The sequence below is a fragment of the Hemitrygon akajei genome, chromosome 12, assembly GCF_048418815.1.
Source record: "Hemitrygon akajei chromosome 12, sHemAka1.3, whole genome shotgun sequence".
Lineage (NCBI taxonomy): Eukaryota > Metazoa > Chordata > Chondrichthyes > Myliobatiformes > Dasyatidae > Hemitrygon > Hemitrygon akajei.
In genome coordinates, this window is record NC_133135.1 from 95,781,121 (window position 1) to 95,807,638 (window position 26,518).

At 41.0% G+C, this 26,518-nt stretch overlaps 1 protein-coding gene across 3 annotated transcripts in view; it reads left to right on the plus strand.

Annotated features, from left to right (window-relative positions):
* The window catches only part of LOC140737297 (xenotropic and polytropic retrovirus receptor 1 homolog), a 479,522-nt gene that overhangs the window by 38,566 nt on the left and 414,438 nt on the right, over positions 1-26,518 (plus strand). The window contains exon 2 of one of the 3 annotated variants that reach the window (XM_073063697.1): positions 17,662-17,700. The exons of the other annotated variants lie outside the window; for them this stretch is intronic. Coding sequence (XP_072919798.1) covers positions 17,662-17,700 — 39 coding nt within the window. The remainder of the gene's footprint in view (positions 1-17,661; positions 17,701-26,518) is intronic. 3 annotated transcript variants of the gene reach the window in all.

Sequence of the window (26,518 nt, forward strand, 5' to 3'; positions counted from 1 at the left end):
AGAACAGAAAGGATTAGATATGCCTTTTACATTAAAAGAGGTTGAAGAAGCTTTAGGATCACTTCAGAGTAATAAATCTCCAGGAGAAGATGGTTTTCCTCCTGAGTTTTATAAAAAATTTAAAGATTTATTAATTCCTCCTTTTATGGAATTAATATATCAAGTGGAAAGAATGCGTAAACTCCCACAATCTTTTTTAACAGCGATCATAACTGTACTGCCAAAAAAAGATAGAGATCCTTTAAAACCAGCATCATATAGGCCTATTTCTTTGTTGAATACAGATTATAAAATAATAGCAAAAATTTTATCTAATAGAGTATCTAAATATTTACCAAAATTAATACATATGGACCAAACAGGTTTTATTAAAAATAGACAATCAATGGATAATATAACCCGGTTAATTAGTATAATTCATTTGGCACAAAAAAGAGAGGAAATGAGTGTGGCAGTTGCTTTGGATGCAGAAAAAGCATTTGATAGATTGGAATGGGATTTTTTATTTAAAGTATTGGAAAAATATGAATTAGGAAAATCTTTTATACAATGGATTAAAATTCTAAATACTAATCCTCAAGCTAAAGTAGTTACAAATGGTCAGATTTCAACACCATTTTGTTTAACAAGGTCAACTAGACAAGGCTGCCCATTATCACCTGCTTTATTTGTATTGGCAATAGAACCATTAGCTGAATTAATTAGAACAGATTCAGATATTGAGGGCTTTAGAGTTAATCAAGAAGAATATAAGATTAACTTATTTGCTGATGATGTTTTGATTTACTTAACAAACCCATTGCAATCTTTGCAAAGATTATCTTTTAGATTGGAAGAATATGGGGAAGTATCGGGTTATAAAGTAAATTGGGATAAAAGTGAAATTTTACCCCTTACCAATGGAAATTATAACCAATGCCGATTAGTAACTCAATTTCGATGGTCAATAAATGGGATAAAATATTTAGGTATTAGAGTTAATAATGATGTAAAAAATTTATATAAACAAAATTATTTGCCATTATTAAAAACAATAAAAGAGGATCTTGATAAATGGATGATATTACCAATAACATTAATAGGTAGAGTTAATGTTGTAAAAATGAATATATTTCCTAGATTGCAATATTTATTTCAAACTCTACCAATACAATTACCTCAGAAGTTTTTTCAAGAACTGAATAAATATGTAAGGAAATTTCTTTGGAAAGGAAAGATGTCAAGAATATCATTGGAAAAATTGACATGTAAATTTGATTTAGGAGGGTTACAACTTCCAAACTTTAATAATTATTATAAAGCAAATCAACTTAGATTTATTGCGTCTTTTTTTGATGAAGAAAAACCGGCATGGATTAGAATAGAATTAGATAAGATAGGAGAAAATACACCGGAAGATTTTATATATAAATGGGAATCCAAATGGATACGGGAAAAAAAAGAATCTCCTATATTAAGACATTTGATTGATTTATGGAATAAGGTAAATATGGATGATGAGATAAAGAAATCTTTATTAGCAAAAAGGACTTTAATTCAAAGTAGGCTTATTCCTTTCACAATGGATAATAAACTTTTACATAATTGGTTTCAAAAGGGGATTAAATATATGGGTGACTGTTTTGAAGGAGGTATATTGATGTCGTTTAATCAATTAAAAAATAAATATAAAATATCAAATAACACTCTTTTCTGTTGTTTTCAATTAAAAGCTGATTTACGAGAAAAGCTGGGACAAACAATGTTGATACCAAAACCTAGTGAAATAGAAATATTAATTCAGAAAGGAAAAATTTAAAAATTTACATCTTGTATGTATAATTTGATTCAAAAGCAGACAATTAGATTAGGAATTCATAAATCAAGACAAAAATGGGAATCTGATCTGAATGTTAAAATTGATGGAAAAATTTGATGGTCAAGATTATGTTCTGATAGTATGAGAAGTACAATAAATTGATGGTCAAGATTATGTTCTGATAGTATGAGAAGTACAATAAATGTTCGACTTAGATTAATACAATATAATTTTTTACATCAATTATATATAACACCACAAAATAAATAGATTAAATTCAAATATGTCTGACCAATGTTTTCGATGTAAACAAGAAATTGGTACTTTTATACATTCTACTTGGTCTTGTTCTAAAATTCAACCATTTTGGATTAATTTAAGATTTTTATTGGAACAAATTATTGGAGTACAACTTCCACATAGTCCATTGCTATTTTTATTAGGAGACATTGAAGGGACAATAACGAAATTTAAATTGAATAAGTATCAGAAAAAATTTATAAAAATTGCTTTAGCAGTAGCCAAAAAAGTTATTGCAGTTACTTGGAAATCTGATTTAAATTTAACTATGGATCGTTGGAATAATGAAATACATAGTTGTATTCCATTTGAAAAAATTACGTATAATTTAAGAAATGAATATGAGATATTTTTGAAAATTTGGTCACCATACTTACGAAAGATAGGATTAGATACATAGGTCCTTTGAAGATAAAATTATAGTAATTGGGGAAAGTGAAAATAAATATCAAAATTATTTTGAATTCCATGGAACATGTGGGGATCCTCCGATATCCAGGCAATCTTTCTTCTCTTTCTTTCTTTCTTTTTTTTTCTTTAGGTAAGGATTAAGGGGGGAGGGTTAATATCACTTTTCTTACCATTTCATTATTACATTTATTCTTGTAATTTCTAAAATTCAATAAATAAATAATATTAAAAAATAAGACCGAACTGACATTTGGCCGGGTTGATCGTGAGGCCGAAGTCACTCAGGCAAGAGTAGAGCTGACGGAGGTGGGACAGATGCTCCTGACGACTACTGCTGGCTATAAGGATGTTGTCCAAATAGATGAATGCAAAGTCCAGGTCGTGTCCCACTTCATCCATTAGCCGCTGGAACGTCTGTGCGGCATTCTTCAGGCCGAACAGCATTCGGAGGAACTCGAACAGGCTGAACGGGGTGATGAGTGCTATTTTGGGGATGTCTTCAGAGTGCACCGGGATTTGATGGTATCTCCGGACGAGGTCTACTTTGGAAAAGATTCTTGCCCCGTGCAGGTTTGCTGCAAAGTCCTGTATGTGCGGCACGGGGTAACGGTCTGGAGTTGTAGCCTCGTTCAATCTGCGGTAGTCGCCGCATGGTCTCCAACCCCCGGCTGCTTTGGGCACCATGTGCAGGGGGGAGGCCCATGGGCTGTTGGACCTCCGTACGATCCCCAATTCCTCCATCCTCTTGAACTCCTTCGTCAGGCGGAGCTTTTCCGGGGGGAGCCTTCGTGTGCGGGCGTAGAGGGGTGGTCCCTGGGTCGGGATGTGGTGCTGTACCCCGTGTCTGGGCATGGCTGCCGTGAACTGCGGTGCTAGAATCGATGGAAAGTCCGCCAGGATTCTGGTGAATTCATTGTCCCACAGCGTGATGGAGTCCAGGTGTGGGGCCAGCAACTTGGCTTCACCCAGGGAGAACGTCTGGAAAGTCTCGGCATGTACCAGTCTTTTCCCTTGCAAGTCAACCAGCAGGCTGTGAGCTCGCAAGAAGTCTGCCCCCAGGAGTGTTTGGGCCATGGCGGCCAGTGTGAAGTCCCACGTGAACCGGCTGGCGCCGAACCACAACTGCACTGTACGGCTGCCGTAGGTCCGTACCGTGTTGCCGTTTGTGGCCCTCAGGGTGGATCCTGGCTTCCTGTTGCAGGTGTCGTACCCTGTCGGGGGCAAGACGCTGATTTCTGCTCCGGTGTCGACCAAGAAGCGGTGTCCCGACTGTTTGTCCCAGATGTACAAGAGGCTGTCCTGGTGGCCAACCATCATAGCCACTAGCGACAGCTGGCCCTGGTCCTGGTCCTGGCCCTTGCAGGGCGAGCGACAACGGCGGACTTCTGTGCCCCACCGCTGGTGGTAGAAACACCACTGTTCACTGTCCTCCTCACTGCTGCCTCTGTGTTGTGTGCGCCCCCCTGCCGGGCCTGGTCTGATCTGCTGTTGGGCACGTGGCCCGGTAATCTGACCGACGGATGCCATGCTCTCCCTCTTGGCTTTCCACGGCATGTCTGCCCGGGCCGCCACCTTCCGGGGGTTGCTGAAATCTGCGTTGGCCAGCAGCAGATGTATGTCCTCAGGCAGTTGTTCTAGGAACGCTTGCTTGAACATGAGGCAGGGCTTATGTCCGTCAGCCAGGGCCAGCATCTTGTTCATCAATGCTGACAGCAGCCTGTCTCCCAAACCATCCAGGTGAAGCAGGCGGGCACACCGCTCACGCTGTGAGAGGCCAAAGGTCCCAATGAGCAGCGTTTTGAATGCTTCATATTTGCCTTCTTCCGGGGGCGACTGTATGAAATCCGCAACCTGGGCGGCCGTCCCCTGGTCAAGGGCGCACACCACGTGATAGTAACGCGTGGAATCAGAAGATATCTGCCAAATCTGGAACTGGGCTTCTGCTTGGCTAAACCACACGTGTGGTCGCAGCGTCCAGAAAGTCAGCAGTTTTAGCAAAACTGTGTGAACAGCTGAAGAGTGGGTCATCTTTGGTCCAAATCCTGTTTGGACCGTCAGGGTCACCAATGTGGCGATGTACTACATACAGAGCGAGAGACAACGACACGCAGTCGGTAAGTCGTTTCGAGGCTAGTTTATTCAAACTTCGCGGCGCTGGCATTTAATCCCTAGCGCCCGCCCTCTCCGGGCGGAAATGACATCAGAGGTGCATTACCAAAGTCTCTCCCCGCGCGCTGGCTATTTGTGAGCCGGTTCGCCTGTGTAGAAAGTGGGTCGCCACAACCTAATACACTGTTTAGGGAATAATGACAAGAAAAAATAGTTTGTACACGCTCAAGCAACGAGTGCTGGAGAGGGAACTTCTGGGTTTTCCTGATCCGTGGTTGGTTGAATCCGTGCAAGCGGAACCCACGGATAAGGAGGGCCGACTGTATACTTACTGAGTTACAGTTTACAGACAATTATGCACGTGAACTTTATTGCTGCTATGTTGTACAACTTTCAGCCTTTTGCTCTGAACAAATTTTTACGCACTTTAGAAGGTGGAATTCTAAACATCTGCCTGTATGTATCTATAAATGTAAAAAGAAAAATGATATTTAGTGGAGCATTCAGAATGAGTTGGAATCCTAAAGAAAATCCTATAGATTTTCACCTTCTTAGAAAACCATTGATCTTTAGAAATGGTTGAGTTTCTCCTATGCAATTTTACCAGTGAGAATTTTGCAAGTGAATTTGTGAACTCAGTATACCAACCAAGTTATCTGTTTATAGCAAAGTTAACTATTTCTGCTGTCTTGGGTTTTTAAGGCCTGGATTGTGTGGTTAGTCTTGAATGAACAGAGCTAGACGATAATTTGTGATTTGCCTATGTGCTTTGCATAGACTTTTGAAGTGGAATTTGCAGTGATTAGAAACTAGGAAAAATGAAATGGATGATAATATCAGCAAATACTGACGCTTAACAGCAGGAGAAACAGTGGGGACATCCACTTTGAGATCAAACTTCCATGCCTATGCATTGAGAACATCTGAATTACAGAAAATTTACAAAACAAATCTCTATTTGACTAATGGTGTGTGCACTAGATGGAACAAAAATACGTAATTTCATCTTGCAGACTTGGTCTGGAACCCCACATTCATGTACCATTTCAATATTTTGTGGGTCTTGACTCTACTGTTCTATCAGGTAGTTAACTCCAGTTCAGTAGTGCTCTCGATGCATTCCTTATTTTGTTTCTTGGTTTTGTACTAATTTTCAGGCTCCTCTTAATTTTAACACACCTCAGTTATGTCTCCCCCCATCTTCCTTTGTTCCAAAGTAAACATCCCTAATTTATCTAATGTATGTCTATTTCCTATGGACATCCTAAAATATTCTCTTTCATTTTGTCCAATGCAATCACATCTTGTAACATGGTGACTAGATCTATACGCAGTACCCTAGCAGTGGCCTAACAAATGCTTTGTACAGTTGAATGTCTGCTCTTGACTACAAGAGCAGATGTTCCTGCTCTAGTAGTTTATCTTTCATCCAAGATTGAATATTCTTTTAATCTTTTCATTCTCTTATAAGGATATATGGATCTAAGGTCCCTCTGTTGGACCATCTCATTCAATATTTATAGTAGATTCTGGCTAATTGGACTATTGGTTGATCAGTACAGCTGCTTATTTGGGGCAACACCTAAAGAACAAAAACTAATCGAAAAAGTAGCTGGAATTCCCTTTTTTTTAGGACATTGTGCTGCTTAATTGGGTCAGGTGACTGTTGCTGAACAGTTTCTAACTAGCGTTAGTCATGCGCACTTGTGTGGCTTAAGACGTTATATCAGTTTTTAAATGGGATCAGTTGCATGTGTTTATATTGAGAAAGTAGTGACTTTTGTCACTGATAGTTGGTGAGAAATAAGCAGTAAGACAATTCAGAACTGTTTTGTTCACTGTGGTTTCAAGCACTCAGGCTTGGAGATGCCAGAAACAGCTCGGAGTGGAAAATGAAACTATTTCACTGCTTCAACAAATTAGAAACTGAAGAATTTGAAAGTATTGACAATGATCATGAATACTAAAATGAAAATGAAGATTTGGATGATTAACTCATTGAAAGCATTATATGAAGGCAGTCCATTATCTATATGAGGTATCTGCACTTGTTTTGTTCATTTACAGTCAATCCAAAATAATATGACTGCATACACTGGATGAATTCATCTGTTGATAAATACTAGGAATTAATGCACAATTTTATAGTATTGTGGTAGTATTGGTAATGTTCTAATTTGTTCTGTCTTTCATTGAAATTCATAATCTGTTACTCATTTAAATGATAGTTTGTCATTTTATACCTTTTTTAACTATTTCCATGAAACTTCACTAATTGAAGCAGCCACCAAATTTGGCCAAAATATACTGGACCTGAGGTGTTCCAATTAACCTTGCGCCTTGTTGCATCTCCCTAAATTTATTATCTTGCACTTCTCTGAATTAATTTCCCTTTGCCATCCTTCAACCAAACTATTCAGATAGAACATAGAAAACCTACAGTACAATACAGGCCGTTTGGCCCACAAAGTTGTGCCGAACATGTCCCTACCTTAGAAATTACTAGGCTTACCCATAGCTCTCTATTTTTCTAAGCTCCATATACCTATCCAAAAGTCTCTTAAAAGACCCTATCATATCCGCCTCCACCACCATTGCCGGCAGCCCATTCCATGCACTCACCACTCTCTGCATAAAAAACTTACCCCTGACATCTCCTCTGTATCTACTCCCCAGCACCTTAAACCTGTGTCCTCTTGTGGCAACCATTTCAGCCCTGGGAAAAAACCTCCGACTATCCACATGATCAATGCCTCTCATCATCTTATACACCTCTATCAGGTCACCTCTCATCCTCCTTTGCTCCAAGGAGAAAAGGCCGAGTTCACTCAACCTATTCTCATAAGGCATGCTCCCCAATCCAGGCAACATCCTTGCAAATCTCCTCTGCACCCGTTCTATGGTTTCCACATCCTTTCTGTAGTGAGGCAACCAGAAATGAGCACAGTACTCCAAATGGGGTCTGACCAGGTCCTATATAGCTGCAACATTACCTCTTGGCTCCTAGATTCAATTCGACGATTGATGAAGGCCAGTGCACCATACGCCTTCTTAACCACAGGGTCAACCTGCGCAGCTGCTTTGAGCTACCTATGGACTCAGACCCCAAGATCCCTCTTACCATTAGTGCTGTATTCTGCCATCATAGTTGACCTACCAAAATGAACCACTTCACACTTATCTGGGTTGAACTCCATCTGCCACTTCTCAGCCCAGTTTTACATCCTATCAATATCCCACTGTAACCATTCCTGTCCCTGAGCCATCCAAGCCTCTGTAATGGCCACCACATCATAGCTCCAAGTACTGATCCACGCTCTTAAGCTCATCCACTTTGTTCACAATATTCCTTGTGTTAAAATAGACACATCTGAAACCGTCCGTCTGGGTGTGTCCCTTCTCTATAACCTGCCTATCCTCCCTCACACACCGTCTCCAAGCTTCCTCTATTTGTGAGCCAGCCGCCTCTTCCCCAGTCTCTTCAGTTCGGTTCCCACTCCCCATCATCCCATTACTTCCTGCAGTTTCCTTCTCACTATCAACCAATATTTGCATCATCTGAAAATCTCTTCATACCCTTACATTTTAATCTGAGTCACTAACAAAAATCACCAAAAGCAAGTGACTAAATTGTGGAAGGCCATTGCTGACAGCCTTCTAGGTACAAAATCACTTATCAGTTTACTTCCTGTTGCTGAGGTAATTTTATATCCGATTTGACTTGAATCCTATGGTCTTTTACTTTTTCAGTCACGTGGCCTTATGGGGCTGTGACATGTAGTTTACATCAAATGCTTAATTCCCTGAATTAAGTTTTACCCTGAAACAAAACCAGGAAATGCTGGGAATACTCAGCATATTGGACTAGATCTGTTGAATGAGAAACAAAGTTAAGATTTCAGGTTGAAGTCTGTTAAGTCTGTTTTGTTACTCACAGATGCAGCCTGACCTGCTGAGTATTTCCTACATTTTCTGATTTTTGTTTTAGATTTACAGTATTCACAGTTAATTCTTATCTTTCCCTCATCAGCCATCCTTGTATTTAAAAACTTCAATTTAGTCCCTTTTAATGAATGTCCCTGGTTAAACTGGCTTTTTAAAAAATAAACGAAAATAGATTGTTCCTTAGAATAGATACCAATAACTGACTCACCAGTAAGGTTTAACATCAGAATCAGGTTTATTATCACCAGGATGTAACGTGAAATTTGTAACTTAGCAGCAGCAGCAGCAACAGCAGGAGGTACAGAGGCCCAGGTTCTGCAGCTTCTCGGTCAGGATTGTATGAGTGATGGTATTAAATGCTGAGCTACAGTCGATGAACAGCATCCTGACAGGTGTTTATGTTGTCCAGATCATCTAAAGTCGCATGGAGAGCTATTGAGAATGCGTCTATTGTTGACTTATTGTGGCGATAGGTAAATTGCAATGGGTCCGGGTCCTTGCTGAGGCAAGAATTCAGGCTAATCATAACCAATCTCTCAAAGCATTTTATCACTGTTGATGTGAGTACTACTGGGTGTTAGTCATTAAGGCAGCCCACATTATTCTTCTTAGGCACTGGTATAATTGTTGCCTTTTTGAAGCAATTGGGAACTTCTGCCCGGAGCAGTGAGATGTTGAAAATGTCCTTGAATACTTTTGCTAGTTGGTTGACACAGGATTTGAGAACCTTACTAGGTACTCCATCGGGACCTTCTGACTTGTAAGGGTTCACTCTCTTTAAAGACAGCCTAACATCAGCCTCTGAGACGGAGCTCACAGGGTCATCAGGTGCAGCAGGGATCTTCACAGCTTTAGTTGCGTTCTCCCTTTCAAAGCAGGCATAGAAGGCGTTGTGTTCATCTGGTAGTGAAGTATTGCTGCCATTCATACTATTGGGTTTTGATTTGTAGGAAGTAATGTCTTGCAGACCCTGCCAGAGTTACCGTGCATCCGATGTTACCTCCAACCTCGTTCTTATGTTTATTCCTTACACCCTTTCGAAGCTGTGATACATTAGAGTTGTAAATAGGCAGAGAATAGACAAACAAATCAAGCTCATTGGTCCTGGTGTAACTATATCCACATATAACCATGTAACAATTACAGCACGGAAACAGGCCATTTCGGCCCTTCTAGTCCGTGCTGAACACTTACTCTCACCTAGTCCCACCGACCTGCACTCAGCCCATAACCCTCCATTCCCTTCCTGTCCATATACCTATCCAATTTTACTTTGAATGACAATATCGAACCTGCCACCACCACTTCTACTGGAAGCTCATTCCACACAGCTACCACTCTCTGAGTAAAGAAATTCCCCCTTGTGTTACCCCTAAACTTTTGCCCCCAACTCTCAACTCATTTCCTCTTGTTTGAATCTCCCCTACTCTCAATGGAAAAAGCCTATCCATGTCAACTCTATCTATCCCCCTCATAATTTTAAATACCTCTATCAAGTCCCCCCTTAACCTTCTATGCTCCAAAGAATAAGGACCTAACTTGTTCAACCTTTCCCTGTAACTTAGGTGCTGAAACCCAGGTAACATTCTAGTAAATCTTCTCTGTACACTCTCTATTTTGTTGACATCTTTCCTATAATTCATGACCAGAACTGTACACAATACTCCAAATTTAGCCTTACCAATGCCTTGTACAATTTTAACATTACATCCTAACTCCTATACTCAATGCTCTGATTTATAAAGGCCAGCATACCAAAAGCTTTCTTCACCACCCTATCCACATGAGATTCCACCTTCAGGGAACTATGCACCATTATTCCTAGATCACTCTGTTCTACTGCATTCTTCAATGCCCTACCATTTACCATGTATGTCCTATGGATTATTCCTACCAAAATGTAGCACCTCACACTTATCAGCATTAAACTCCATCTGCCATCTTTCAGCCCACTTTTCTAACTGGCCTAAATCTCTCTGCAAGCTTTGAAAACCTACTTCATTATCCACAACGCCACCTATCTTAGTATCATCTGCATACTTACTAATCCTATTTACCACCCCATCATCCAGATCATTAATGTATATGACAAACAACATTGGACCCAGTACAGATCCCTGAGACACACCACTAGTCACCGGCCTTCAACCTGACAAACGGTTATCCACCACTACTCTTTGGCATCTCCCATCCAACCATTTTTGAATCCATTTTACTACTTGAATGTTAACACCTAAAGATTGAACCTTCCTAACTAACTTTATGTGTGGAACCTTGTCAAAGGCCTTACTGAAGTCCATATAGACAACATCCACTGCTTTGCCCTTGTCAACTTTCCTAGTAACCTCTTCAAAAAATTCAATAAGATTTGTCAAAACATGACCTTCCACGCACAAATCCATGTTGACTGTTCCTAAGCAGACCCTGTCTATCCAGATAATTATATATACCATCTCTAAGAATATTTTCCATTAGTTTACCCACCACTGACATCAAACTTACAGGCCTATAATTGCTAGGTTTACTCTTAGAACCCTTTTTAAACAATGGAACAACAGGAGCAATACGCCAATCCTCTGGCACCAGCCCCGTTTCTAATGGCATTTGAAATATTTCTGTCAGAGCCCCTGCTATTTCTACACTAACTTCCCTCAAGGTCCTAGGGAGTATCCTGTCAGGACCTGGAGATTTATCCACTTTTATATTCCTTAAAAGCACCAGTACTTCCTCCTCTTTGTCATAGTTTCCATAACTTCCCTACTTGTTTCCCTTATCTTACACAATTCAATATCCTTCTCCTTAGTGAATACCGAAGAAAAGAAATTGTTCAAAATCTCCCCCATTGCTTTTGGTTCCACACATAGCTGTCCACTCTGATTCTCTAAGGGACCAATTTTATCCCTCACTATCTTTTTGCTATTAATATAACTGTGGAAACCCTTTGGATTTATTTTCACCTTACTTGGCAAAGCAACCTCGCATCTTCTTTTAGCTTTTCTAATTTCTTTCTTAAGATTCTTTTTACATTCCTCGAGCACCTCATTTACTCCATGCTGCCTATATTTATTGTAGATATCTCTCTTTTTCTTAACCAAGTTTCCAATATCCCTTGAAAACCATGGCTCTCTCAAACTTTTAACTTTCCTTTCAACCTAACAGGAACATAAAGATTCTGTACCCTCAAAATTTCACCTTTAAATGACCTCCATTTCTCTATTACATCCTTCCCATAAAACAAATTGTCCCAATCCGCTCCTTCTAAATCCTTTCGCATTGCCTCAAAGTTAGCCTTTCTCCAATCAAAAATCTCAACCCTGGGTCCAGTCCTATCCTTCTCCATAATTATATTGAAACTAATGGCGTTGTGATCACTGGACCCGAAGTGCTCCCCAACATGTACCTCCTTCACCTGACCTATCTCATCCCGTAACAGGAGATCCAACACTGCCCCTTCTCTAGTTGGTACCTCTATGTATTGCTGCAAAAAACTATCCTGCACACATTTTACAAACTCCAAACCATCCATCCCTTTTACAGTATGGGAAATTGAAATCTCCCACAATCACAACTCTGTGCTTACTACAAATATCTGCTATCTCCTTACAAATTTGCTCCTCTAATTCTTGCTCCCCATTAGGTGGTCTATAATACACCCCTATGAGTATTACTACACCTTTCTCATTCCTCAATTCCAGCCAAATAGTCTCCCTAGATGAGCCCTCTGATCTATCCTGCCAGAGTACCGCTGTAATATTTTCTCTGACAAGCAATGCAACACCTCCCCCTCTTGCCCCTCCAAATCTATCACACCTGAAGCAACGAAATCCAGGAATATTTAGTTGCCAATCATAACCCTCCTGCAACCATGTTTCACTAATAGCTCCGACATTATATTTCCAGGTATCAATCCATGCTTTAAGCTCATCCACCTTTCTTACAATGCTCCTAGCATTAAAACAAATGCATTTAAGAAATTCTCCACCTCTTCCTCTCTGTTTACCTCTAACAGTGCAAACAACTTTACTATTTTTCTTCCTTCTCCCATACATCTGTTCCTACATTCTGGTTCCCCTCCCCCTTGTATCTAGTTTAAATCCACTGGAGCCTCTCTAGCAAACCTACCTGCAAGAATATTTGTCCCCCTCCAGTTCAGATGTAAACTGTCATGCCAGAACAGGTCCCACCTTCCCTGGAAAACTGCCCAATTATCTATAAATCTGAAGCCCTCCCTCCTGCACCATGTCTTCAGCCATGTGTTGATCTGTGCTATCTTACTATTTCTAAACCCACTGGTAGCAATCCTGAGATTGCTATCCTGGAGGTCCTGTCCTTTAACTTGGCACCTAACTCCCTAAACTCACCTTTCAGGACCTCCTCACTCTTCCTACCCACGTCATTGGTCCCTACATGGACCATGACATCCAGCTGCTCACCCTCTCTCTTGAGAATACTGAGAACTCGATCCGAGATATCGCGGACCCTGGCACCAGGGAGGGAACAGACTATCTGGGATTCTCGATCTTTCTCAACAGAACCTCTTATCTGTTCCCCTAACTATTGAATCCCCTATCACAACTGCTCTCCTCTTTTCCCTCCTTCCCTTCTGAGCCAGTCTCGGTGCCAGATACACAACCACTGCAACTTGTCCCTGGTAGGTCGTCCCCACCAACAGTATCCAAAACAGTATACTTATTATTGATGGGAACGGCCACAGGGTGCTCTGCTCATTCTGTCTTTTCCCCTTCCCTCTCCTGACAGTCACCCAGCTACCTGTCTCCTGACTCTTAGGGGTGACTATCTCCCTGTAACTCCTGTTTATTTCTGCCTCTGCCTCCCGAATGATCCGAAGTTCATTCAGCTCCAGCTCCAGTTCCCTAACGCGGTTTGTCAGGAGCTGCAGCTGGATGCACCTTTTGCAGGTGTAGTCATCAGGGACAACAGTGCTCGCCCTGACTTCCCACATACTGCAAACGGAGCACTCAACTACCCTAACTGCTGCCTCCATTACCTACTCCTAAGGTAATTAAATTTATTAAAGGAGCTTACCTGGCTGTACCTCACTTGGAGTGAAGCTTGTTCTCAGCCTCTGCTCACTTTTTAAATTCTCCTGCTGATCTGAGTCCGACTTTCACGCGTTTGCGCGGTCGTGCCCCGTTTAAACCTTGCCTCTGCCTGTTCTCGCTGAAGCCTGTTGAACCAAAGCCATCCCACTCTGCCTCAGTCCACTCCGACAATGGCTGCTACGGCGATGGCTGCTGTATATGGCAGTCTTTTTTTTAAACCTTTTGTGCGCTACGTCACACACCTGCGCAGTCTAGCCTCTTTTCCCCAGTCATTTTTAAAAAAGTCTTCTCTCTGAGATGCCTTTACTTCTTCCCTCTCTGCCTCTTGCTTTGATTTAAAAGACCGTTGAAAAACTCCTCTCCTTTTAAAACCTTTGGTGTGCTACATCACATGCTTGTGCAGTCTAGCCTCTTTTCCCCAATCAGTTTTAAAATAACTGGCTTCTCTCCGAGATGCCTTTACTTCTTCCCTCTCCGCCTCTTGCTTTGATTTTAAAACTATTTATTGAAGATAGAGCCACTATTACACAAATTTAACCATTTATTCACTATATATTGATAAGGACAAACATACCAAAACTAAAGAGGCATAACATGTCCAGGGAACTAGTCTACTTGCGGAACTGGTCATTAGTATGAAAGATTGTCCACTAAAGGAAAAAAATAGAAAAGCATCTAAAAACTAGACATATTGAGCTGTTGTCTTTATTTGCAGCCAACTATCAGACACTCCTTGTTAAATCTTAGTTCATTTTCTCTTTCAATCATCTTTCACTGCATCATCTCCAGTGCCCTTAAAATAGTTCCTAGACTTGCATTTAGAAGTATATGCAGTAGACTCAAGTGGTATCTAATCAATGTTCAGTACTAGTTTTTCTATGTTCAACTTTTCCCTTGAAATAAATACCAGTGCTTGATTTGCTTTATTTATGGGCTTGCAATTTTGTGTGCAACTCTTAATGATTGGCATATATGTACCCAAAGTTCTCTTCTATAACCCCTACCCCACATGGGCTTGTACCATCCAAAAATTTGACCTTTCTATACTGCCCTGCATTTATCTTTGTTGGACTTTATTTACCAATTATTCACTAATTTATTTACCAACTAATATGTTAAAGTCTTCCTCACTCTTAACTGTAACATCAATTTGGTATGAGCCACAAAACTTAGAAGCAGGATATTAGATTCAGTTTTAATTATAAATGGCAGTGGATTCAGCACTAATGAGAGAAAATCTGCAGATACTGTTAGTCCAAAACACCACACACAAAATGCTGAAGGAACTCAGCAGACCAGGCAGTATCAACGGAAAAGAGTAAACAGACATTGTTTCAGGCTGACACCTCAGGGAAAAAAGTCTGCATGTATTTACCCTAATAATATCCCACATAATTGTGTATACCTCTATAAGATCTTGTCACATTCTCCTATGCTTCAGAAAATAAAGTCCAAACCTATTCAACCTTTCCCTATGACTCAGTTCCTCAAGTCCCAGCAATATTCTTGTCTTGTAAATTCTCTCCACACTCTTTCAAGTTTACTGATATCTTTCCTGTAGGTAGATGACCAGAACTGCACCCATTACTCTAAATTTGGCCTCACCAACATCTTATACAACTTTAACATAACATCTGAACTCCTGTACTCAGACCTTGGTGTCCTGCATTCACAGTGCAAGTCCAACCCTACTTTGTCCTGCCAATGTGCAACATTTCACACTTGTCTGCATTAAGTTTCCTCTGCCTTTTTTTGTAGCTGGTCCAGATCATGGTGTAAGCTTTAACCTTCCTTGCTATTCCCTACTCCCCCAATCTTGGTGTCATCTGAAAATCTGCTGATTCAATTTACCTTATTATCAACTAAATAATTAATATAGATGATAGAAAACAATGGATCCAGCGCCAATCCCTGTGGCACACCACTAGTTACAGGCCTCTAGTCACAAAGACAATCATCTATTACCACTCTCTGCCTTCTTCATCCAAGCCAATGCTGAATCTAATTTAGTACTTCATTCTGAATGGCAAGTGACTTCTGGACTAGCCTCCCATGTCGGACTTTGCCAAAGACCTTGCTAAAGTCCATGTGGACAATGTCCACTGCCTTTCCTTCATCAACCTTTCTTGAAACCTCCTCAAAATTTCTTAAGGTTGGTTAGACACGGCCTGCAATGCACAAAGCCATGTTGTCCCTAATCAGGCCCTGCATATCCAAATAATTTTATATCCTGTCCCTTAGACAGGACATTAACTCTGCTACTGCCTGCACAGATGCTATTTGACCTGTTAGGTATTTCAAGCATTCTATGTTTTTATTTTTACTTCATCAATTTGTTCTTGTCAGTTCCAGCATTTAATGTTTTTTTGTTCTATCCTCATCCTTGGGTTTCATTTGTCTCCTACATCATCGAGACAGATTATTGACAAGTTTTTACTGCCCTCCACCATCCAATATTGCCAACTCGAGTGTCATTCAATCTGTCTGCATAAACTGAGAGATTCTTTTGTTCTCTCCACTCCACCAAAAACCTGTTGGATTTCTAAGTTTTTTCACTTCTGATTTTAAAAAAAAGTCATCAACCTGAAATGTGAACTATGTTTCCCCTTTGACAGATGCTGCCTGACCTGCTAGGTATTGCTCACATTCGCTGTTTTTATTTGGATCACTTCTTAACCTCTTATAAGACCTTACCACCTGTTAGAGCCATTTGAAGAGATTTTCCCTCTCCTCAAACTGTTCTGTGTGCATTCTATCATCTCATCCTCTGAGCTGTTTTGCCAATTAGATTTATCAAGTCTAAATGAATATTATATTCTTATATTTATTATATTGTCCTTGCTACAAGCATATTTTATACTTAATTAATCCTCTTCCCAACACCCATAACCCACTCCAACCAATTTTTAGATGTTGCCATTTATTTTTTATGTGCACCCTGTATGACTTTTCCGTCTGTTGTGGGGCAACATAATTTCTTTCTCCTCCCCTTATATCTTCTTTTATGAACAGTACTCACTCCTTGTCATTTTCCTTTATGTCTGTCCTTTTGAAACATTGAAAACTGCAGAATAGTTCCAACCTTGGTTGCCATGCAACTCCAGCTCTATTCTGTTCTTTTGTTTGAAAGCATTCATAGTCGGGGACAAGCATCAAAGTGGTTTCTTCTGGATGATTTTTAAAAAAAAATTTGAAATATTTTAATAGCAGAATGGAATCTACTATTATGGGTGGTAATGTGAGTTCACAGACCAGTGCTGATCTTGATGTGATAAATTTAGTTTAAGACCTAACTTTTTCAACTGAATGTGTCTTTCATACTGACAAGATACTGCTTCTTGAAGAGAGTTTTCTCGTTTCCAATGTTTAATCATTTATAGAACTGGAAGATGTTGTTCAATAACAATAGATAGATAGATAGATACTTTATTCATCCCCATGGGGAAATTCAACTTTTTTCCAATGTCCCATACACTTGTTGTAGCAAAACTAATTACATACAATACTTAACTCAGTAAAAAATATGATATGCATCTAAATCACTATCTCAAAAAGCATTAATAATAGCTTTTAAAAAGTTCTTAAATGCTAACAGCTTTTTTATTTCTAATTGTGAAACATGACCAATACTGTTTCAAGACAGCTTTCTCCATTACTCATTATCAAAGGAATTACACACAAGAATGATTGCAAAGGATGCCACTGAGCTGTTAAACTCATTATTTGGCTGTCAACTTTACACAAAACTTTTATTTGTGTTCAATCTAGGCCTAATACAAAGACTTGTTATCTTATTTTCTGCTCAACTTGCTTGTTTGGCACAGGTAATTATTTTCGTTCCTCCATTTTGTGCAGAGTTTATCTTCGAAAAAGGAAAACTTCCTTTTAGTATACAGTAGCTCATGTAGCGAAAAGCTATTGTTGGAGAGGAGCTGTGTAGATTGATCCAGCTTTGGCTCAACAGGCTTGGGCAAGCACAGAGAAAGGTCTGAAGTAAATTTCTAGTATTTTCTTTTCACCTTCTTTGTCTTTCAGTACATAGTTGGTGCGCTGAGAATGGATGCTGTGTTGATGGTAAGTTCTTAGTGTGAGACGTGGGAACTCTTAGATTCCACCTCCCAGTCCCCCTGACAACTACATTTGCATGAAATGCATTGAGCTGCAGCTCCTTAGAGATCATGTTAGGGTCAATACAGCTCAGTGACCTTCAGGTCATACAGAAGATTGAGGAGGTGATAGAGAGAACTTATAGGGAGGTGGTCACCCCTGAGTTGCAGGAGGAAGGAAGCTGCTAACTGTCAGGAGAGAAAAAGCAAATGGGCAGCCAGTGGTCATTCGCCTCAATAAAAATGATAACGCTTTGCATACTGTTGGTGGGGTATGACCTACCAGGGAGTAGGTCTCTGTCACCGTGGCTCAGAGGAAAAAGGAGGAGAAGAAGAGGAATGCAGTAGTGATAGAAGATTCCATAGTTAGAGGAATAGACAGGAGATTCTGTGAATGTGAAAAAGACAACCGGATGGTATTTTGCCTCCCAGATGTTATAGATGTCTCAGTTTGGGTTCACAGCATTCTAAAAGGGGAGGGTGGCAGCTGGAACTTGTGGTACATATTGGTACCAACAACATGGGTAGGAGATGGGAAGAGATCCTAAAGAGAAAATATAGGGAGTTAGGTAGAAAGTTGAAAAGCAGGACCTTCAGGGTAGTAACCTCTGGATTGTTGCCTGAATCACCTGCCAGTGAGGGTAGGAATACGATAATTTGGCAGATAAATATGTGACTGAGGAATTGGTGCAGGGGGCACTATTTCACATTTTTAGATCATTGGGATCTCTTCTGGGGATGGTATGACCTGTACAAAAAGAATGAGTTAAACCTGAAACTGGGGGGGACCAATATCCTTGCCTTCTTCTTGTTCCTATCATCAGAGTGGTGGTACAGGAGTCTAAAGACCCATAATCCACAATTCAGAATCAGCTTCTTCCCTCCCACTACAAGATTTCTGAGTGGTCCCTTTTTATCGCACTGTATATTTGGCTTGCTGCCATAGAACATCAAATTTCACGTTATAGTACACTCAAAATGCTGGAGGAACTCAGTATGTCGGTCATCATCCAGGGAAAAGAATAGAGTTGACGTTTCATGCCAAGACCCTTCATCAGGTACCAAAACCTTGAGTTGATATTCTTTTCTATTAATGTTGCCTGACGTGCTGAGTTCCTCCAGCATTTTGTATCAGTTACACTGAATTCCCAGCATCTGCAGAATCTTTTGTATTTAAAAATTCATGTTATATAGAATACTGATGACAAACCTGATTCTGATCTACAGAAACTCTGTTGATGTAACTTATAGTAACTGAAACAGCCTGACTCAGGAATCAGTCATGCCTCTTGCAGGCACGTGAATTATTGCGAAAGACTGCAGGAATACAGTTAATGACCATGTGAATACACTGGCAGCATATTTTCAAGTCTGCATGAAAAATTTATTATTCCTTCCTCCTCTATTTAGAAACATAGAAAAATTACAGCACAATACAGGCCCTTCGGCCCACAAAGCTCTGCCGAACACGTCCCTACCTTAGAAATTACTAGGCTTACCTATATCCCTCTACAGTATTTTACTAAGCTCCATATACCTATCTAAAAACCTCTTAAAAGACCCTATCGTATCAGCATCCACCACCGTTGCCGGCAGCCCAATCCACGCACTCACCACTCTCTGAGTAAAAAACTTACCCCTGACATTTCTTCTGTACCTACTCCCCAGCACCTTAAACCTGTGTCCTCTTGTGGCAACCATTTCAGCCCTGGGAAAATGCCTCTGACTATCCACAGGATCAATGCCTCTCATCACCTTGAACACCTCTATCAGGTCACCTCTCATCCTCATTTGCTCCAAGGAGAAAAGGCCGAGTTCAGTCAACCTATTCTCATAAGGCATGCTCCCCAATCCAGGCAACATCCTTGTAAATCTCCTCTGCACCCTTTCTATGGCTTCCACATCCTTCCTATAGTGAGGTGACCAGAACTGAGCACAGTACTCCAACTGGGATCTATATATATGACCACGGTCCTATATAGCTACAACATTACCTCTTGGCTTCTAAATTCAATTCCACGATTGATGAAGGCAAAAACACCGTACGCCGCCTTAACTACTGAGTCGACCTGTGCAGCTGCTTTGAGTTACCTATGGACTCAGACCTCAAGATCCCTCTGATCCTCCACACTGCCAAGACTCTTACCATTAATACAATATTCTGCCATCGTATTTGACTTACCAAAATAAACCACATCACACTTATCTGGGTTGAACTTCATCTGCCACTTCTCAGCCCAGATTTGCATCCTGTCAATGTCCTGCTGTAACCTCTGACAGCCCTCCACACTATCCACAACACCTCCAACCTTTGTGTCATCAGCAAACTTACTAACTCATCCCTCCAATTCCTTATGCAAAGGTAAAAAGACCCTGTTGGGAGTTGTATACAGGCTTCCAAATTGTACCTAGGTTCTGGGGTACAAATTACAATTGGAGATAGAAAAGACATGTAATAAAGGCAATGTTATAGTAATAGGGGAGTTCAATATGCAGGTAGATTGGAGAAAATCATGTTGGTGCTGGATTCCAAGAGAGGGAATTTGAAGAAGTCCTTAAGATGGCTTTTTAGACTAGCTTGTGGTTGAGCCCACTAGGGGAAAGGCAATTCTAGATTGGGTGTTGTGTAATGAACCAGGTTTAATTAGAAGATAAAGGAACCGTTAGGAGACAGTGATCATAATATGATTGAATACACCATGAAGTTTTGAGAGGGAGATTATAAAGTCAGATGTATCAGTATTACAGTAGATTAAGGGGAATTACAGAGGCATGAGAGAGGAGCTGGGCAAAGGTGATTAGAAGGGGACACTAGCAGTGATGACAGCAGAACATCAATGGCTGGAGTTTCTGGAGGCAACTCAGAAGATCCAGGATAGTTGCATCTCAAAGATGAAGATGTATTCTAAAGAGAGAATGAGGCAACTGTGGCTGATCAAGGGAAGTCAAAGACAGCACAAAAGCAAAAGAGAGTGTATTTAATATAGCAAAAATTATTGAGAAATTATAGGGTTGGGAAGCTTTTAAAGCAGGAGTGAGTGACATTGCTATTACTGAGGAGGTGCTTGGGAAACTGAAAAGGGATTCAATGGGTTTCAATAGGTACATTTAATGTCAGAGAAATCCTGAAATTCTTTTTCTTCGCAAACATCCACAAAAACAGAATCAGAATCAGGTTTATTATCACTGGCATATGACATGCAATTTGTTAACTTAGCAGCAACAATTCAATGGAATACATAATCTAGCAGAGAAAAAATATAGTAATAATAATAGTAAATAAATAAATAACATATATATGTTTATTATACATATATAAAAAAAGTGAGGTCGTGTCCAAAGATTCAATGTCCATTTAGGAATTGTATGGCAGAGGGGAAGAAGCTGTTCCTGAATCGCTGACTGTGTGCCTTCAGACTTCTGCATCTCCTACCTGATGGTAACAGTGAGAAAAGGGCAAGCCCTGGATGCTGGAGGTCCTTAATAATGAACGCTGCCTTTCTGAGACACCGCTCCCTGAAGATGTCCTGGGTACTTTGTAGGCTAGTACCCAAGATTTACAACCTTCTGCAGCTTCTATCAGTCCTGTGCAGTAGCCCCTCCATACCATTCCAGTCAGTAATGCTGCCAACAGAGGAGTGCCCCAAAGAATGAATGACAGTTAAAATGTCAGAACCCCAGCTCCCCCCTCCCATGTACAAGCAGCAGCAAAGCAACGATTCCCCCACCAGCAAAAATGCATCAGTACCCTCCACCGAGCACTCAAGCTTGCAGCTAAGCATCAATAAAGACACAGACTAGCAATACCCCAAAAATTACTTGTTCACCCAGTCATTCAACATACCACAAGTCCTCTCTCTTCCTAATAAGGGAAAAAGAGGTGTCCTCATTTCACAGCGAGAGGGGAGACATAACAAATAACTCACTGATTTATGATGTTAAAAACTTGTTATGTTGCTTTTTACGAGCTCTGCGCCCAAAGAGTCGGTACCAAAAAGGCACTGCACTCCTGACACACAACCCCCGGCAGCTAACCTGTTCCATGCTCCCCATGATGCTTCAGTCAGGGGTACCGGCCTAGAATCAGCATTTCTCCAGGTCCACGAAAATCCAGAAAACTGAAGGTGCACATGCCTTCCAGGCTACGTCCTTGGGAAAGCAAAAGAGCTGGTCATGAAGCCCTGTGAGCGGCTCCCATTCCCGCAAAGAACTGAAGTCAGAGTGCAACTCACATCAGGGTATTCAAAAGAACCTTGAAAAGGGAGGGGGTGGGGGAAAAAGAGATTCCAGTAAAATGGAAGCACGTGTAAACACAGCAGTCTCTTGGGGACCAGCCAAAGGTGTGTTCTTTTTGTAAAATTTGTTTTTTAAAATCCTAAGACAATTCTACTCCAAGAACATTGAACACTGAAGGGCTACTCTATCAATGTGCTGCTTGTTGATCATAGTAGCTGCCCACGCCCAGGATTACGGCTGCACAGGTGGAAGGTCAACTGAGGAAGATCTGTACCAGCAAGGCGGCTGGATCGGATGGAGTTTCCCCACGATTACTGAGGGCCTGTGCGACTGAGCTGGGAGAACCACTACAGCGCATCTTCAACATGAGCCTGGAGCAGAGAAGAGTACCCAGACAGTGGAAAACATCCTGTATTGTCCCGGTACCGAAGAAACCACAACCAAAGGAGTTGAATGACTTCAGACCTGTTGCCTTGACGTCGCACGTGATGAAGACCATGGAGCGGCTGATAATACAGAATCTGAGGCCACAAACCAGGCACGCCCAGGATCCTCTTCAGTTTGCGTATAAGGAGAAGGTGGGAGTGGAGGATGCTATCACGTATTTGCTGCACAAATCACTCTCTCACCTAGATGGGGTCAGTTGTGCTGTGAGGATTACATTCCTTGACTTCTCTAGTGCCTTTAACACCATCCAGCCCAAGATCTTAAGGCACAAACTAACGGAGATGGGAGTAGACTCTCACATGGTGGATTGGATAGTGGACTACTTGACAGATAGACCTCAGTATGTGCGGTTGGGAGACTGTAGGTCTGACACGGTGGTCAGCAGCACAGGAGCGCCGCAGGGAACCGTACTCTCTCCAGTCCTGTTCACCCTGTACACATCAGACTTCCAATATAACTCGGAGTCCTGCCATGTGCAGAAGTTCGCTGATGACACGGCCATAGTGGGGTGTGTCAGGAATGGACGGGAGGAGGAGTATAGGAAACTGATACAGGACTTTGTGATATGGTGCAACTCAAACTACCTGCGTCTCAATATCACCAAGACCAAGGAGATGGTGGTGGACTTTAGGAGATCTAGGCCTCATATGGAGCCAGTGATCATTAATGGAGAATGTGTGGAGCAGGTTAAGACCTACAAATATCTGGGAGTACAGTTAGACGAGAAGCTAGACTGGACTGCCAACACAGATGCCTTGTACAGGAAGGCACAGAGTCGACTGTACTTCCTTAGAAGGTTGGCGTCATTCAATGTCTGTAGTGAGATGCTGAAGATGTTCTATAGGTCAGTTGTGGAGAGCGCCCTCTTCTTTGTGGTGGCGTGTTGGGGAGGAAGCATTAAGAAGAGGGACGCCTCACGTCTTAATAAGCTGGTAAGGAAGGTGGGCTCTGTCGTGGGCAAAGTACTGGAGAGTTTAACATCGGTAGCTGAGCGAAGGGCGCTGAGTAGGCTATGGTCAATTATGGAAAACTCTGAACATCCTCTACATAGCACCATCCAGAGACAGAGAAGCAGTTTCAGCGACAGGTTACTATCGATGCAATGCTCCTCAGACAGGATGAAGAGGTCAATACTCCCCAATGCCATTAGGCTTTACAATTCAACCGCCAGGACTTAAGAACTTTTTAAAAGCTATTATTAATGCTTTTTGAGATAGTGATTTAGATGCATATCATATTTTTTACTGAGTTAAGTATTGTATGTAATTAGTTTTGCTACAGCAAGTGTATGGGACATTGGAAAAAAAGTTGAATTTCCCCATGGGGATGAATAAAGTATCTATCTATCTATCTATCTATCTACGATGTTAGTGGTGGATGTTGAAGGGGCCTGCTGAGGCTGGAATGGTGGAGAAGGAACTAGTCAAGGTGTCAGAGGGGCTGGTTGGGATATCTGAGGAGTCGGTTTGGGTATGGAGGAGACCATCAGGATATCGGAGGAACCAGTTGGGGTTTGGAGGAGCCCGCTGGTGTGTTGGAGCAGCCCATTGGGATGTTGAAGGAGTCATTGGGTATGGAGGAGCTGACTTGGCTGCAGGCCATGTTGCTCCCGCTACTCAGAAGCATTGAAGCTGGTGCAGTATAACTGTGGAGATTGTCTCAGACATTTCACTTGCAATTTCAAGACTCTGTTGGGCAGTGATAATGTAAGTTGCCACAGGCCTGTTATTCTTGTCTGGTGGAAGGACAGATGACATGGGATCTGTGCAGCCTCAGTTGTAGTAAGGACTAGGCCTCAAGCCACGGGCTTGCTTGCTGCTGCAGACCAGGTGAGAAATGAGGAATCATTTACGGCATGGCGTCCGAGCTTGGTTGGGGCCTGGCCTTTTCCATCAGTGCTGCCCTCACATGTTTGAGCGCTGGAATGACAGGTTGGATTGCGTGCATCTGTACACTGCTGGGAGACAGTACCATCGATTACTGGATATTGTCACTCAGGGTCTTGGACCAAATATATATATTTTTTGAGTGAATATGCTTCTCTGCTTGCTATTTGAATTGTGTCGTTTGCTGTTTTGAATGTTACTCACTATGTTTGAATGTTTGCTGTTTTGAATAAGGGACACTGTATGTATGGTATGAATGATAATTAAAATTGATTTGATTTGAAGGCATATAAATCACCTGGACCAGATGGACTACACCCCAGGGTTCTGAAAAGGTAGCTGAAGAGATTGTAGTAATGATCTTTCAAGAATCACTAGATTCTGGAATGGTTCCAGAGGACTGGAAAGTTGCAAATGTTACTGAACTCTTTAGAAGGGAGGGCAGAAATAAGGAAATTATAGGCCAGTTAGCCTGACTTCAGTGTTGAAGTTTATTATTATTTAAAGATGAGTTTTCGTGGTACTTGGAGGCTATGATAAAATAGGTCAAAGTCAACATGGATTTCTTAAGTGAAAATATTGTATTACAAGTTTGTTGGAATTCTTTGAGGAACTAACAGGCAATATAGACAAAGGAAGGTCAGTGGATGTTGTCTACTTTGATTTTTAGAAGGCTTTTGACAAGATGCTGCACATGAGGCTGCTAAACAAGATAAGAGCCTATGGTACCACAGGAAAGCTACTAACATGGATAGAAGATTGGCTGACTGGCAGGAGACAATACTTGTGAATAAAGGGAACCTGTTCTGGTTCACTGCTGGTGACTAGTGTTCTACAGAGGTCGGTGTTGGGACTACTTCTTTTCACGTTATATGTCAATGATTTGGATGATGGAATCGATAGCTTTGTGATCAATTTTGTGAACAGCGATTCAGATTATTATACAGAAAAATATCAGATACATGCGTATTTTAAGATTTGAATTTTCCAGTTAGTTAACACTATACATCGGATGTTTGTGCTTGCATGTTTTTCAGCAAGTTGCTTCCTTTAACATTTTTTTGGCAATTTTCAAAATGACTACAAATCTCATTGGAATACGTTATGCTAATAAGTAGGAATTTTATAAAGAATGCTGAAAAAGTGCTTTGTCCACAAAGCATTTCACAAAACGCTTGAAATGTCATGCCTAGAATTTTCATGGCATGAGGTACTGTCATTTAGGTGTAACTAACAAGGTATTCGTGAATAGTGAGTGACTTTGATTTTGTTTTTAAGAAGTTGATTATTTTAAACTTTTTAATCACTAACAAATCTGGGCTTCTGGCAATGTCAGCATCCGTAACTGAACTGCTAGTATCCTGATAAGATACTGCCAGAGTAATATTCGGCAGAGGCTCCCAGGAATTAGGACTGGTTTCAGATTGTAATTCCAAGCTGGTGTTTGCTTGATTTGTAGCAGTACAGCATGTGGTCATGCTCCCATGTTCCTCTTGTCCTTGAGTAGCCTGAGGAACTGATGATTGAAGATGTGACAATAATGCAGTCTTCTTTGTCCTGGATAATTAACTACTTGAGTTGTTGACTTTGTGTTCATCAAATGGAGAGTTTCCTATTACACTCCTGCTTTGTACCTTGTTAGATAGTAGAAAGGCCTTAGGTGCCATGATTGAATTATTTATTGCAGGATATACAGCTCTAATCTGCTTTTGTAATCACAATATTTTTTAGGCTTGTCCAGTTGAATTTCTGGTTAGTAGTGAGCCCTAGGCTTAATGGGTTGGGGTAGGAGATTTGGAAATTATAATGCCATTGAATCCAATGAGGATAGTTATTCTCTCACTTCTTGCAAATGGCCATTGTATGGCACTTTAGTTCAATTGTTATTTGCCACTTATCAGATCATTCCTGAATATTGGCGAGATTTCATGCATGGATGGCTCCACTTGCCGAAGAGTTTTTAAATGAATAGAGCATTGTCCAACCATTAGCCGGTATTTCTACTTGTGACCTTGTGAGGTAGGAATGTTTTTGTTGGAGGAATTGAAAATGGCTGGGTCATTTTTGTATCAGAATCAGATTTAATATCACCGGCATATTTCGTGATTTTTTTTTAACTTCATGGCAGTAGTACAATGCAATACTTGATAAATATAGAGAAAAATACTGAATTACATGAAGTATATATAAGCCTATTAAATAGTTAAGTTAAAACAA